This window comes from Dendrobates tinctorius, unplaced genomic scaffold (genome assembly GCF_039654945.1).
Source record: "Dendrobates tinctorius isolate UK_male_01 unplaced genomic scaffold, ASM3965494v1 ptg000126l, whole genome shotgun sequence".
NCBI lineage: Eukaryota > Metazoa > Chordata > Amphibia > Anura > Dendrobatidae > Dendrobates > Dendrobates tinctorius.
Genome location: NW_027361794.1, coordinates 18,565,488 through 18,580,835, shown reverse-complemented (window position 1 = coordinate 18,580,835; position 15,348 = coordinate 18,565,488). Strand labels below are relative to the sequence as shown.

General features: G+C 46.9%; 1 protein-coding gene across 1 annotated transcript in view; it reads right to left on the bottom strand.

Annotated features, from left to right (window-relative positions):
- LOC141047083 (uncharacterized) overlaps positions 1–14,917 on the bottom strand; it is a 168,776-nt gene extending 153,859 nt beyond the window's left edge. Inside the window, 2 exon segments of the mRNA XM_073542031.1 lie at positions 8,891–8,981; positions 14,844–14,917. Coding sequence (XP_073398132.1) covers positions 8,891–8,981; positions 14,844–14,914 — 162 coding nt within the window. The 5' untranslated portion in view covers positions 14,915–14,917.
- Positions 14,918–15,348: the final 431 nt, after the last annotated feature.

Genomic DNA, 15,348 nt, shown 5'->3' with positions numbered 1-15,348 from the left:
CTGTGGATGTGTGCGCCCGTCGCATGAAACTGACGTCATACGCCGGGCGCACACATGCCACTATCAATCGGGACGCACGCCGCAGCAGTTCAGGTAATGAACGCTGCGTGCGCTCCTCCCTGCTCTTTTAAAGGGCCCGTGCCCTTTTTTTTTTCTCCTCCTGGCTGGCTCATTCCCACAGCCAAGGGGAGGGCCGACCTGGGGATTTTCCGGTACCCCGCCAGGCCAGACAGAGCCTGCATGTATTGTTCTCCAATATTTCCTCTCCATTATTCCCATCCGTGTATTATCGTCTTGTGTCATTTTCCTTCTTTCTAATATTATTCTGTGTTCCACAACTGCAGGAGAGCATGGCGAAAGTAATGCCTATCATAAAGGAGAATCTTCTCCAGGCATAGGAGGCACAGTCAAGAGTCTATAACCAATCAGCAAGGCTGTGGCAGTTCCAGCCCGGGAACTCCATGCTAGTGCTTATCTGTACGGTGGAGAGCAAGTTCCTAGCTAAGTGGTAAGGCCCATACGAGGTGGTAGAAAAACTGGGTGAATTTAATTACAAGGTACACAGCTGGGTCGAAGGAAACTGCACCAAGTCTATCATGTGAGACCGAGAATCGCTAGACACCCCTTGCCTGAGAGCCAGTCCCAAAGTCACAGTGGATGATGTCACTGTTGCGGAGAATCTAACACCTGCCCAGAGACAACAGCGTCGGGAGCTATTGCAGCAGAACCATGACCTGTTCTCGGAGCTGTTAGGGCATACTCAGGTGGTAGAGCATGACGTGTTGACAGAACCGCATGTCAGGGTGAACCTCAAGCCCTATAGAATTCCAGTAGCATGTCGGGAGGTAATTTCAAATGAGGTGAAAAGGATGCTAGATCTCGGGGTGATATAGGAGTCGAACAGTGGATAGTGGGGTCCAATCGTCCTTGTGCCAAAGCCTGACGGTGAGTGGCAATTCTGTAAAGACTACCGCAAGCTAACTGAAGTCTAAAGATTTGATACACACCCAATGCCTTATGTGAACGAGCTCATTGAGAGACTTGGTCCCGCAAGGTACATTAAAACCCCAGACCTGACGAAGGGCTATTGTCAAATCCCCATGTCCCATAGTGTCAAAGAGAAGATGGCCTTCTCGACACCTGATGGGTGTTTTCAATACATCAGAATGCCCTTCAGTCTGCAGGGGGCCCCGGTAACCTTCCAGAGTGCGATGGATCGGATCCTGACTCCGCATAAGAAGTATGCCACAGCGTACCTCGATGACATTGTGGTCTTTAGCCTTGACTGGGCTAGTCATCTGCCAAAGGTACAGATGGTTCTGGATGCTTTAAGAAATGCGGGGTTCACCATAATTCCAAAAAAATATGCCAAGTACCTAGGCTATGTCGTCAGGAAGGGCGAAATTAAGCTACAAGTAAACAAGATCGAGGCCATTCAAGAGTGGCCGCAACCGCTTTCCAAGAAGCGAGTGAGGGCGTTTCTTGGAATTGTGGGGTACTATCGGCGATTTATTCTGAGTTTCACTATAATAGCCGCAACATTGATGGAACTTCTTACAGGCATCAAATCGACGATAGTTAAATGGACTGATGACACAGAGATGGCTGTTGCGAACACTTTAACATGGATTCTGAGTTTGGGCTCCCTCTGGTGGTTGCAGTGGGTAATATAGTTGGTCTAGCTGACAGAGGTCAATCACCTGAAGAAGATGATTGGAGGTCAGGTGTTACTGACTGGGAAGATTTAACTGAGCAATCTTCCCTCAACTGCTGCTGGTGATTTTGTTTCTTCCTGTGCACTTTGGAAGTCTGCTTGTCCCCTGCTTGGTCCTGCATCTTTCAGATAAATTATTTGTCCATTTTTGCTTTTCTCTGATTTCTGCTTTGCTGTTGTGTGTTCAGCCTTGTTCCCTGCGGGGACCTGTGCTGGACCCCGTTCTATATGCCTCAGCTCATGTCAGTTTGTTCAGTGTTTCTGATCCCCTGGTATATCAGTGCCTTTTGCTTTGCTTCCAGTTAACACCAAAATTGTGACCTAGTGGGGGAGAGGTCGTGTGGCCTCAGTATTTTTGCTTATCAGATGTGTTGGATTTTTCTTAGGGTTTTTTGCGTGATTGCAGACAGTATTCTTTCCTGTCCTATTCTATCTAGACAGTTTGGGCTTCATCATTTGCTTACTCTATTTTCTGCCTGTGTTTGTGCGTCATCTTGTCTCACCTGCAATATATGTTTGGGGGCTATCTATTCCTTTGGGGTTCTACTCGGGGCAGTTTAGAGTTTCCTTTTCTTTCTTTAGGCTTAGTTATCTCTTTGGCTGTGCCGAGGCGTCTAGGGCATCGTAGGTATGTCCCACGACTAATTCTAGCTGTGTTGTCAGTTCAGGGGTCTGCAGTCCGCTTACTTACCAAGCTTTCTGGTGTTCTGGTTGCCTAGCCTATGCCCCGGCTATCCTCCTCGGTTGCCGAATCATAACAGAATCACCAGCCCACACTATAGATCCTAGGGAACTCTAAAGAAGGAGAGAATTGTAAAAAAAAAAAAAAAAAGTGTCAGAATTTTTTATATATTTTTTCCTCTTTTTCTCTGGGGGCCGTAGGAGGATTTTTTCTGTAATGGAGACTAAGCAATTGTCCGATCGTGTTGAGCAGCTTGCTGCTGAAGTTCGGGGAATTTCTGCCTATCTTGCTCAATCGTCTGCTGTAGAACCTATTCCTGATTTATTTTCTGGGGATCGGTCTAAATTTTTGAACTTTAAGAATAATTGTAAACTGTTTTTTGCCTTGAACCCTAAGTCCTCGGGGACCTCGGTGCAGCAGGTTAAAATTGTCATCTCTCTGTTGCGCGGTGACCCTCAGGACTGGGCTTTTTCCCTGACACCTGGGGATCCTATTCTGGCTAATGTGGATGCAATTTTTCAGGCTCTGGGGTTGTTGTATGATGAACCTAATGTAATTGATCAAGCTGAGAAAACTTTACTGGCATTGAGCAAGGGTCAGGAAACAGCAGAGTTATATTGTCAGAAATTCCAAAAGTGGGTAGTCCTTACTAAATGGAATGATGACGCTCTAGCGGCTCTTTTTCGGAAGGGTCTGGCAGAAACCGTAAAAGATATTATGGTGGGATTTCCTGTCCCCTCCAATCTTAATGACTCTATGTCATTAGCCATTCAAATTGATCGACGTTTACGTAAACGTAAAACTATGCGAGAGTGTGATAGAGTTTTGTCCAGGGCGCAACGTTAAGAACTTAGAAGGCGTAATGAGTTGTGCTTCTTTTGTGGGGACGCCTCTCATATTATTTCCGTCTTCCCTAAGCGAGAAAAACGTTTTGCTCACTCATTTGCTTTGTGCAGTGTACAGCCTAAATTCTTTTTGGCGGTTTATTTGATCTGCTCCTTGTCTTCATTTTCTGCTAAGGTTTTTGTTGATTCAGGAGCAGCCCTGAACCTGATGGATTTTGACTTTGCCAAACATTGTGGTTTTCCCATGGTACCCCTGCGGACTCCTATTCCTTTAACGGGGATCGATGCTACCCCTTTGGTGGAGAATAAACCCCAGTTTTGGACTCAGGTGATAATGCGGGTAGCTCCGGACCACCAAGAGAGTTGTACATTTTTGGTGTTGCATAATTTACATGACATTATTGTACTGGGTTTTCCTTGGTTGCAGACCCATAATCCTGTTCTGGATTGGAAATCTATGTCTGTGGTGAGTTGGGGTTGTCAATGAGTGCTTAGTGACACTACTGGTTTCTCCACCTCTCCCCAGTCTCATGATGTTCCTGACTATTTGGCTGATTTTTCTGATGTATTTAGTGAGAGTAAGTCTGCGTCTTTGCCTCCTCATAGGAGTTATGATTGCGAGATCGAGTTAGCGCCCGGTTGTAAATTTCCCAAGGGTCGGCCTTTCAACTTATCTATACCTGAACATGATGCTATGCTTATATCAAGGAGTCATTGGAGTAGGATCATATCAGACCGTCCTCTTCACCTTTAGGTGCCGGCTTTTTCTTTGTGGCCAAGAAAGATGGCTCATTAAGGCCATGTATTGATTATCGTCTCCTTAATAAAATCACTGTTAAATATCAGTATCCATTACCCCTGATTTCTGATTTATTCTCCAGAGTGAAAGGTGCTAGTTGGTTTACCAAGTTTGACCTTAGGGGGGGCGTATAATCTTAATCGCATCAAGCACGGTGATGAATGGAAGACGGCGTTTAATACTCTTGAGGGGCATTTTGAGTACCTAGTGATGCCTTTTGGGCTCACTAATGCCCCTTCTGTCTTCCAATCTTTCATGAACGATATTTTCCGGGATTATGTAGACAAGTTTTTGATCGTTTATTTGGATGATATTTTGATTTTTTCCAATGATTGGGATTCTCATATGGAACATGTTCGGATTGTATTCCGGATTTTGAGAGAAAATGCTCTGTATGTTAACACTAGGACTACTGGACTCGTGACCCCGCCTAGAACTACTGAAAGGAGTCATTTTGACTCCTTGCTTGTTTTCGTTTATTTTTAGAGTTTCATTTGTGGTTATTTATTAATAATTATATTTTTTGTAATGTATTATTATTGTGAGGTCCAACAGTAATGCTTTTGATTGTTTTTTTTCTGCTTTTCTTATTTTTCTACAGAAAATAACAATAATTATAATAGACGTTTTTCAAACATTTTTTTTTATTCAAGTGCACACATATAAACAACAACTGAAGAACAAAAAGCAGAGAAAATGTAGGTGGAGGAGCATAAAAATGAAAATATGGCGCAGAATTCACCTTCTAAACATTTGGTGTTTCGCATTTTAGGCATTGCCTTTGATTTATGGCAGTACATTGCCCACACAAAGACTTACCACAAGTCTTACAATTGCCGACAGATCTATTTTTCTTGCACTTTTCTTTGATCTGGCAAAATTTTGTTTGAACCATCACTTCTGAGCATGTAGAAACTTGGGACGTGGAACCCTTTTCCCTATCTGTGACATAAGGACCACTCAACTCTCTCACAAGCGTTTGCAAAAATGCCTTGCGTGACATTTTTTGGTGGGTAATCTCCTTGAATATTATCCATGCATTTATACCCGCAAAGTCTAAAGCATTTTCAAATGCATGAACAGGCCATCTCCTTGTGCATGTTCGTGTGGTATATTTTCGTGCCATCTGATACACTACATCTACTCCATATTTTGTTTCATTGTAAAACTTTACCGTTTCTGGAGTTTTTTTAGCGGAATCGGACGCAACAACAACATCTGGATGGACGGAACTCAAAATGACAACATTTTTGTTGGGCTTTCCTTGATATACTGTAAGTGTAAAATTGTCTTCATTTCTAAACACTTTAGTGTTGTACAATTCCTCTTTCATGGATTTTATTTCTTTAGGCACTTCTCGCCTTATCTTGTTCAGTGTTCCCACGATGGTTGTTCCTTTGCTTTTTAGCTGTTTAGCTAATTTTACTGAAGTAAAATAATTATCGGTTGTAACATTGCGACCTTTTTTCAAAAACGGGTCCAATAACTTCATTACCACATGGTCAGCTAAACGGTCCTCAGCACGGCGTGTGTCATATTTTGCCTAGATAAGGGAAGCCATTTGCCAGATATTTGCTCTCCTTATCAACAGCTAGCCAATATTTGTGGCCATATTTATCTGGTTTGGAAGGCATGTACTGCGTGAATGGACACCTAGTTTTGCTTGGGAAAAGTTGCTCATCCACCGTTATGTATGGGCCAGGTTTGTAACACGCAATACAATTTTCAATAAACCTGTCCCACACAGTAGAAAATAGAGCAAACTTGTCCGTTTGCAGTCTCTCCGATCGAGTAGATTTCTCATCAAATCTGATAAGATAAGAGCCTAGAGTAAACAAGCTATTTTGTTCAGTATTACACAGTAATACAAGCAGGTAAAACACAAGGAAAATGTGAAAAGTTGACATGTAAATTGAACTACATCTATATGAACATCAGGGTAAATAAGACAGAGTGAAAAAATTATGCACAAAACTTTATAGCAACATTTAGTGACAAAAGGACCTCAAAATATAGTAGGGAGTCAAAATGACTCCCTTCAGTAGTTCTTGGTAAATTTTGAAAAAAACGCGCAAATTTTTCACCAAAATTATTTATTCTCACAAAATCTTTTTTCACATCATATTTGAGGAAAAGTCACGGAGTTTCAAGCCGGAATTCTGAAAAATGTAGTCACAGAAGAGAAATAAAAAACGAAAGGAGTCAAAATGACTCCATCAGTAGTTCTAGATCAAAATGTCTCTTTGGCGTACAAAAAAATTTTGTTTTTGGGATTCATTTTGTCCCCTTCCGCTATTGAAATGGACCCAGTTGAGGTCCAGGCCATTTATGATTGGGTTCAGCCCACTTCCTTGGAGGCTCTCCAGAAATGTTTGGGTTTTGCTAATTTTTACCGTAAATTCATAAGTAATTTTTCTGGTATTGTGAAACCACTGACGGATTTGACCAAAAAGGGCACTGATGTGGTGAATTGGTCTCCAGAAGCAGTTTTGGAGTTTCAGGAGCTTAAGCGGAGATTCACTTCTGCTCCTGTTCTATGGCAACCTGATGTTTCTCTCCCATTTCAGGTGGAGATAGATGCTTCTGAGATTGGTGCAGGAGCTGTTTTGTCTCAAAGAGATCCGGTAACCTCTAAGATGAACCCTTGTGCCTTCTTTTCTCGAAAATTTTCCCCATTCTGAACGTAATTATGATGTGGGGAATCGGGAATTGTTGGCTATGAAGTGGGCGTTTGAGGAGTGGAGACGTTGGTTGGAGGGAGCCAGACATCAAGTTGTGGTCCTCACCGACCACAAGAACTTGATCTGTCTTAAATCAGCCAAGCGATTGAATCCTAGACAGGCTAGGTGGGCCTTGTTTTTCACGCGTTTTAATTTTGTGGTCTCCTTTCTTCAGGGCACTAAGAATATTAAGGCGGATGCCCTCTCTAGGAGTTTCTTTGTGGATTCTCTTGATGTGACTGAGCCTACTACTATTCTAAATGAGGGTGTGGTTCTTTCCGCTATTTCACCCGATTTGAGACTTGCCTTGGAGGAATTTCAGGAGGACAAACCTGAACAATGCCCAATGGGGAAATTGTATGTCCCAGACCAATGGAGGAGAAGAATGATGTCTGAAATTCATTGCTCCGCGTTGGCTGGTCATCCGGGTATTTTTGGTACCAGAGATTTGGTGAGTCAGTCTTTTTGGTGGCCTGCCTTATCTCGTGGTGTCAGGAATTTTGTGCAGTCCTGTGGGACTTTTTCTCGGTTCAAGCCCTGTTCTTGTTCTAGTAGATTGTTAATGCCACTGCCGGTGCCCAGGAGGCCATGGACCCATATGTCAATGGATATTATTTCCGACCTCCCTGTCTCTCAGAGAATGACTGTTATATGGGTGATCTGTGATAGATTCTCCAAGATGGTCCATCTTGTACCATTGCTGAAGTTGCCATCCTCTTCCGAGTTGATGCCCTTGTTTTTACAACAGGTGGTTTGTTTGTTTGCATGGCATTCCTGAGAACATTGTGTCTGGAGTCCAGTTTGTTTCCAGATTTTGGAGAACTTTTTGTTCTAAACTGGGAATTCAGTTGTCCTTCTCCTCTGCGTTTCATCCTCAGACCAATGGGCAGACTGAGAGAGCAAACCAGACTTTGGAAATTCAAAATTTGAGATGTTTTGTTTCTGCTTAGCAAGATGACTGGGTCTCTTTTTGCCCTTGGCTGAATTTGCTCTAAATAATAGGGCTAGTTCTGCCACTTTGATGTCTCCTTTTTTCTGCAACTTTGGGTTTCACCCTCGGTTTTCTTCAGGACAGGTGGAGGCTTCGGCCTGTCCAGGTGTAGATTCTGTGGTAAAGAGAATGCAGCAGATTTGGGATCAAGTAGTGGATAAGTTGTCTCATTCTCAGGAAAAGGCCTAACGGTTTGCCAACCGGCATAGGACTATTGGTCCCCGGTTTAAAGTGGGTGACATGGTGTGGTTATCCTCAAAAAATATTCCTATGTAAGTTGCGTCTCCAAAATTCAAGCCAAGGTTCGGTTAGGGGCTGGCGGAACGCACCAAATAAAAAAGAAGGTATTTAGGTGCGTTCGCAGCCCGGGGTCCACCGTGCAGAGATGGTAGCTGCTGCTCAGTAATGGCGGACACTATATAGCGGTATAATAAGTGAACGCACGCGGGTTTGCGTCACCCGGTGTAAGCGAGGCGGACTCTGTTGCCTCACAGAGCCACACCGCAACTGAACATAAATGCTGAAGCCTGTTAAAATCACAGAGCTCGGCGAGGTGAGCGCTGGGGTAAAGTCACAGGACTCTGCCCCAAGACACAGGGTCGGAGTCCCTCTGTGAAGGGCTAAACTAAGATCAAAACTAAAGGCTCCATTTTTATGCTGGTGAATCCATCTTGTCTGCGAGATAAATTCTGTAACTTAACTAGAGTAAAGTCCATGGCTGTAATAAAACCAGACTGCTCCAGTCTGAACAAGATATGAGATATGAGACCCGGGGGTGTATTATTGTGTATGACTCTGATGAATGTGCTTTTGTGCTTCTTTCCATGCCACGTAGATACGGACATATATGTAGTTTCCGTTTTTTCTGTATTTTTATAGGTTAAGTGCTGTATGCTAATACTCAGAGGCGTAGCTAGGGTTTTGCTTTAGGGGGGGCGAAACTTCTGAGTGGGCCCCTAACTAGGTAACTTTGATTACAACTCGGTGACGCACCCTAATAGTGGATGTAGAAGATGACTGCGCTGTTACTAAAATTAATCCCAATTTAAAGACCAACATGGATATTACATGGTCAGTGGTAAATACCAGTCCTACAAAACATACAAGTAATTACTGCACAGTTACAGATAGTGCCTTACCGCTGACGTTCTTTCTGATGGAATCGTCCACTTCTCACGTCTTTTCCATCTGGCCCAGAACAACATGACAACTTCTCCAGCCACGACTCTGCTACAGAGAATACAACAAAGACATGTTTCACTTCTCATATTCCAGCCCCATCACCATCTATCCTATCCCCAACCTGCACAAACTCCTCATCCTGCTGCTACCCCAATACTGAGCCGCTGCTGCCGTATGTGTCCCTATTACTGCACCTGATACCCCAATACTGAGCCGCTGCTGCCATTTGTGTCCCTATTACTGCACCTGATACCCCAATACTGAGCCGCTGCTGCTGCCGTATGTGTCCCTATTACTGCACCTGATACCCCAATACTGAGTCGCTGCTGCTGTATGTGTCCCTATTACTGCACCTGATACCCCAATACTGAGCTGCGGCTGCCATATGTGTCCCTATTACTGCACCTGATACCCCAATACTGAGCCGCTGCTGCTGTATGTGTTCCTAGTACTGCACCTGATACCCCAATACTAAGTCGCTGCTGCCGTATGTGTCCCTATTACTCCACCTGATACCCCAATGCTGAGCCGCTGCTGCTGTATGTGTCCCTATTACTGCACCTGATACCCCAATACTGAACCTCTGCTGCCGTATGTGTCCTTATTACTGCACCTGATACCCCAATACTGAGCCGCTGCTGCCATATGTGTCCCTATTACTGCACTTGATACCCCAATACTGAGCCGCTGCTGCCTTATGTGTCCCAATTACTGCACCTGATACCCCAATACTGAGCCGCTGCTGCCGTATGTGTCCCTATTACTGCACCTGATACCCCAATGCTGAGCCACTGCTGCTGCCGTATGTGTCCCTATTACTGCACCTGATACCCCAATACTGAGCCTCTGCTGCCATATGTGTCCCTATTACTCCACCTGATACCCCAATGCTGAGCCGCTGCTGCTGTATGTGTCCCTATTACTGCACCTGATTCCCCAATACTGAGCCTCTGCTGCCGTATGTGTCCCTATTACTGCACCTGATACCCCAATGCTGAGCCACTGCTGCTGCCGTATGTGTTCCTATTACTGCACCTGATACCCCAATACTGAGCCTCTGCTGCCATATGTGTCCCTATTACTCCACCTGATACTCCAATGCTGAGCCGCTGCTGCTGTATGTGTCCCTATTACTGCACCTGATACCCCAATACTGAACCTCTGCTGCCGTATGTGTCCTTATTACTGCACCTGATACCCCAATACTGAGCCGCTGCTGCCATATGTGTCCCTATTACTGCACTTGATACCCCAATACTGAGCCGCTGCTGCCTTATGTGTCCCAATTACTGCACCTGATACCCCAATACTGAGCCGCTGCTGCCGTATGTGTCCCTATTACTGCACCTGATACCCCAATGCTGAGCCGCTGCTGCTGTATGTGTCCCTATTACTGCACCTGATACCCCAATACTGAGCCGCTGCTGCCACTTGTGTCCCTATTACTGCACCTGATACCCCAATACTGAGCCGCTGCTGCTGCCGTATGTGTCCCTATTACTGCACCTGATACCCCAATACTGAGTCGCTGCTGCTGTATGTGTCCCTATTACTGCACCTGATACCCCAATACTGAGCTGCGGCTGTCATATGTGTCCCTATTACTGCACCTGATACCCCAATACTGTGCCGCTGCTGCTGTATGTGTTCCTAGTACTGCACCTGATACCCCAATACTAAGCCGCTGCTGCCGTATGTGACCCTATTACTGCACTTGATACCCAATACTGAGCCGCTGCTGTTGTATGTGTCCCTATTACTGCACCTGATACCCAAATACTCAGCCTCTGCTGCCATATGTGTCCCTATTACTCCACCTGATACCCCAATGCTGAGCCGCTACTGCTGTATGTGTCCCTATTACTGCACCTGATTCCCCAATACTGAGCCTCTGCTGCCGTATGTGTCCCTATTACTGCACCTGATACCCCAATGCTGAGCCACTGCTGCTGCCGTATGTGTCCCTATTACTGCACCTGATACCCCAATACTGAGCCTCTGCTGCCATATGTGTCCCTATTACTCCACCTGATACCCCAATGCTGAGCCGCTGCTGCTGTATGTGTCCCTATTACTGCACCTGATACCCCAATACTGAACCTCTGCTGCCGTATGTGTCCTTATTACTGCACCTGATACCCCAATACTGAGCCGCTGCTGCCATATGTGTCCCTATTACTGCACTTGATACCCCAATACTGAGCCGCTGCTGCCTTATGTGTCCCAATTACTGCACCTGATACCCCAATACTGAGCCGCTGCTGCCGTATGTGTCCCTATTACTGCACCTGATACCCCAATGCTGAGCCACTGCTGCTGCCGTATGTGTCTCTATTACTGCACCTGATACCCCAATACTGAGCCTCTGCTGCCATGTGTCCTTATTACTGCTCCTGATACCCCAATACTGAACCGCTGCTGCTGCATGTGTCCCTATTACTGCTCCTGATACCCCAATGCTGAGCCTCTGCTGCCGTATGTGTCCCTATTACTGCACCTGATACCCCAATGCTGAGCCGCTGCTGCCATATGTGTCCTTATTACTGAACTTGATACCCCTATGCTGAGCTGCTGCTGCCGCCGTATGTGTCCCTATTACTGCACCTGATACCCCAATGCTGAGCCCCTGCTGCCGTATGTGTCCCTATTACTGCACCTGATATCGCAATGCTGAGCCTCTGCTGCCGTATGTGTCCCTATTACTGCACCTGATACCGCAATGCTGAGCCGGTGCTGCCATATGTGTCCTTATTACTGCACCTGATACCCCAATGCTGAGCCCCTGCTGCCGTATGTGTCCCTATTACTGCACCTGATACCCCAATGCTGAGCCGCTGATGCCGTATGTGTCCCTATTACTGCACCTGATACCCCAATGCTGAGCCGCTGCTGACATATGTGTCCCTATTACTGCACTTGTTACCCCAATGCTGAGCTGCTGCTGCTGCCGTATATGTCCCTATTACTGCACCTGATACCCCAATACTGAGCCCCTGCTGCCGTATGTTTCCCTATTACTGCACCTGATACCCCAATACTGAGCCTCTGCTGCCTTATTTGTCCCTATTACTGAACCTGATACCCCAATGCTGAGCCTCTGCTGCCGTATGTGTCCCTATTACTGCACCTGATACCCCAATACTGAGCCTCTGCTGCCGTATGTGTCCTTATTACTGCACCTGACACCCCAATACTGAGCCGCTGCTGTCGTATGTGTCCCTATTACTGCACCTGATACCCCAAAGCTGAGCCGCTGCTGCCATATGTGTCCCTACTACTGCACCTGATACCCCAATGCTGAGCCTCTGCTGTCGTATATGTCCCTATTACTGCACCTGATACCCCAATACTGAGCCCCTGCTGACGTATGTTTCCCTATTACTGTACCTGATACCCCAATACTGAGCCTCTGCTGCCTTATTTGTCCCTATTACTGCACCTGATACCACAATGCTGAGCCTCTGCTGTCGTATGTGTCCCTATTACTGCACCTGATACCCCAAAGCTGAGCCGCTGCTGCCATATGTGTCCCTACTACTGCACCTGATACCCCAATGCTGAGCCTCTGCTGCCGTATGTGTCCCTATTACTGCACCTGATACCCAAATTCTGAGTCGCTGCTGCCATATGTGTCCCTATTACTGCACCTGATACCCCAATACTGAGCTGCTGCTGCCGTATGTTTCCCTATTACTGCACCTGATACCCCAATACTGAGCCTCTGTTGCCGTATTTGTCCCTATTACTGCACCTGATACCCCAATACTGAGCCGCTGCTGCCATATGTGTCCCTATTACTGCACTTGATACCCCAATGCTGAGCCTCTGCTGCCGTATGTGTCCCAATTACTGCACCTGATACCCCAATGCTGAGCCGCTGCTGCCATATGTGTCCCTATTACTGCACCTGATACCCCAATACTGAGCCTCTGCTGCCGTATTTGTCCCTATTACTGCACCTGATACCCCAATGCTGAGCCGCTGCTGCCGTATGTGTCCCTATTACTGCACGTGATACCGCAATGCTGAGCCATTGCTGCCGTATGTGTCCTTATTACTGCACCTGATACCCCAATGCTGAGCCCCTGCTGTCGTATGTGTCCCTATTACTGCACCTGATACCCCAATGCTGAGCCGCTGATGCCGTATGTGTCCCTATTACTGCACCTGATACCCCAATGCTGAGCTGCTGCTGACATGTGTCCCTATTACTGCACTTGACACCCCAATGCTGAGCTGCTGCTGCTGCCGTATGTGTTCCTATTACTGCACCTGATACCCCAATGCTGAGCCCCTGCTGCCGCATGTGTCCCTATTACTGCACCTGATACCACAATGCTGAGCCTCTGCTGCCGTATGTGTCCCTATTACTGCACCTGATACCGCAATGCTGAGCCGCTGCTGCCATATGTGTCCCTATTACTGCACCTGATACCCCAATGCTGAGCCTCTGCTGCCATATGTGTCCCTATTACTGCACCTGATACCCTAGCTACTGAGCTGCTGCTGCCGTATGTTTCCTTATTACTGCACCTGATACCCCAATACTGAACCTCTGCTGCCGTTTTTGTCCCTATTACTGCACCTGATACCCCAATGCTGAGCCGCTGCTGCTATGTTTCCCTGTTACTGCACTTGATGCCCCAATGCTGAGCCTCTGCTGCCGTATGTGTCCCTATTACTGCACCTGATACTCCAATGCTGAGCCGCTGCTGCCATATGTGTCCCTATTACTGCACCTGATACCCCAATACTGAGCCACTGCTGCCGTATGTTTCCCTATTACTGCACCTGATACCCCAAAATTGAGCCTCTGCTGCCATATTTGTCCCTATTACTGCACCTGATACCCCAATGCTGAGCCGCTGCTGCCATGTGTCCCTATTACTGCACCTGATACCCCAATGCTGAGCTGGTGCTGCCATGTGTCCCTATTACTGCACCTGATACCCCAATACTGAGCCGCTGCAGCTGTATGTGTCCCTATTACTGCACCTACTGTGTGGTTCTGTGTGACCTCTAAATTCTAAAGCATCCCTCTATAATATAGTAATGCTGGGTGCAATTGCCCTAAAAAACAGTGCCCACATATTGTCTCCTAGAATGTAATATTGCCCTCTGTGTGCCCCGTTTGACAGTCACTGTAACCTGAGTTCCCCTATAACAATAAGTGCCCACTTTACATTTATTAATGTCCTGAGTCCCCCCCTGTACAGCTCCCCTATACACAGTAATATGCCCCCTCACTGTATACATACTGACCCCTTAGTATCCCCCAATGATGGCTCCAACGCTGTATGATGGCCCCCTCAATAATCTCCACATTGTATGATGGCCCCCTAGATAGCCTCCATATAGTATAATACACCAGATAGTCCTCAATATAGTATAATGCAGCCCCCATAGGCAGACTCTACAGTATAATGCAGCCCCCCCATGGGCAGGCTCAATAGTATATTGCAGCCCCCCTAAGCAGACTGTAATGTAAGGCAGCACCCCCCCAACCCCCCTATAGGCAGCCTGTATTATAAGGCAGCACTCCCCCCATAGGCAGACTGTAGTATAAGGCACCCCCCCATCCCCTATAGGCAGACTGTAGTATAAGGCAGCACCCCCCATTCGCTCCCTACACCTTGTACACAAACAGCTCTGCTCCGAACACCTTGTACACAAACGGCTCTGCTCCGTACACCTTGTACACAAACGGCTCCACTCCGTACACCTTGTACACAAACAGCTCCGCTCACCCCATACATACGCGGCTCTGCTCCTCCGTACACCTCATACATGCATATCTCCGCTTCGTACACCTTCTACACACACGGCTCCGCTCTGTACACCTCATACACACACAGCTCTGCTACATCCACCTGGCTGTAAACCCCTCCCGACCCCACACATAAACTTCACCTTATCCAGCACCAATGCATGACAACCAGCACAGCAGAGTCCTGCAGCCAGCCACTGAAGTCCCTGATCATGTGACCCCCTGACTCCGCCCCTCGTGTGACCTCATCACAGGTCCTGTGCGCACAGATTAACTCAGGATGACATTGCTGGCTGTAAGCCCACTGCTGGCATCGGGGGGGCCCCCCACTGCCTTCTTAGGGGCCCATAGCGGCGTGGTGGCAGAGGAGGGAGATCGATTCTCCCTGCTCTGCCGCAGAATGTAACTGTATGGGCGCGCTGTGCACGCCGATACAGTTACATAAGTGTAGCTCCGGTGGGCCCCCTCAGAGAGCAGGGCCCTGGGCGACCGCCCCCTCTGCCCCCCCCCGGTAGCTACGCTACTGCTAATACTATAAAAGAGGTGATATAATAAAGGGGATTAGAGATCTGCCTTGATCCTCCCAAATAGAGACACGTCTCCGTCTGGTCATTCTCAGTTGCTGGCAACGCCCTGTGGATTAATTTG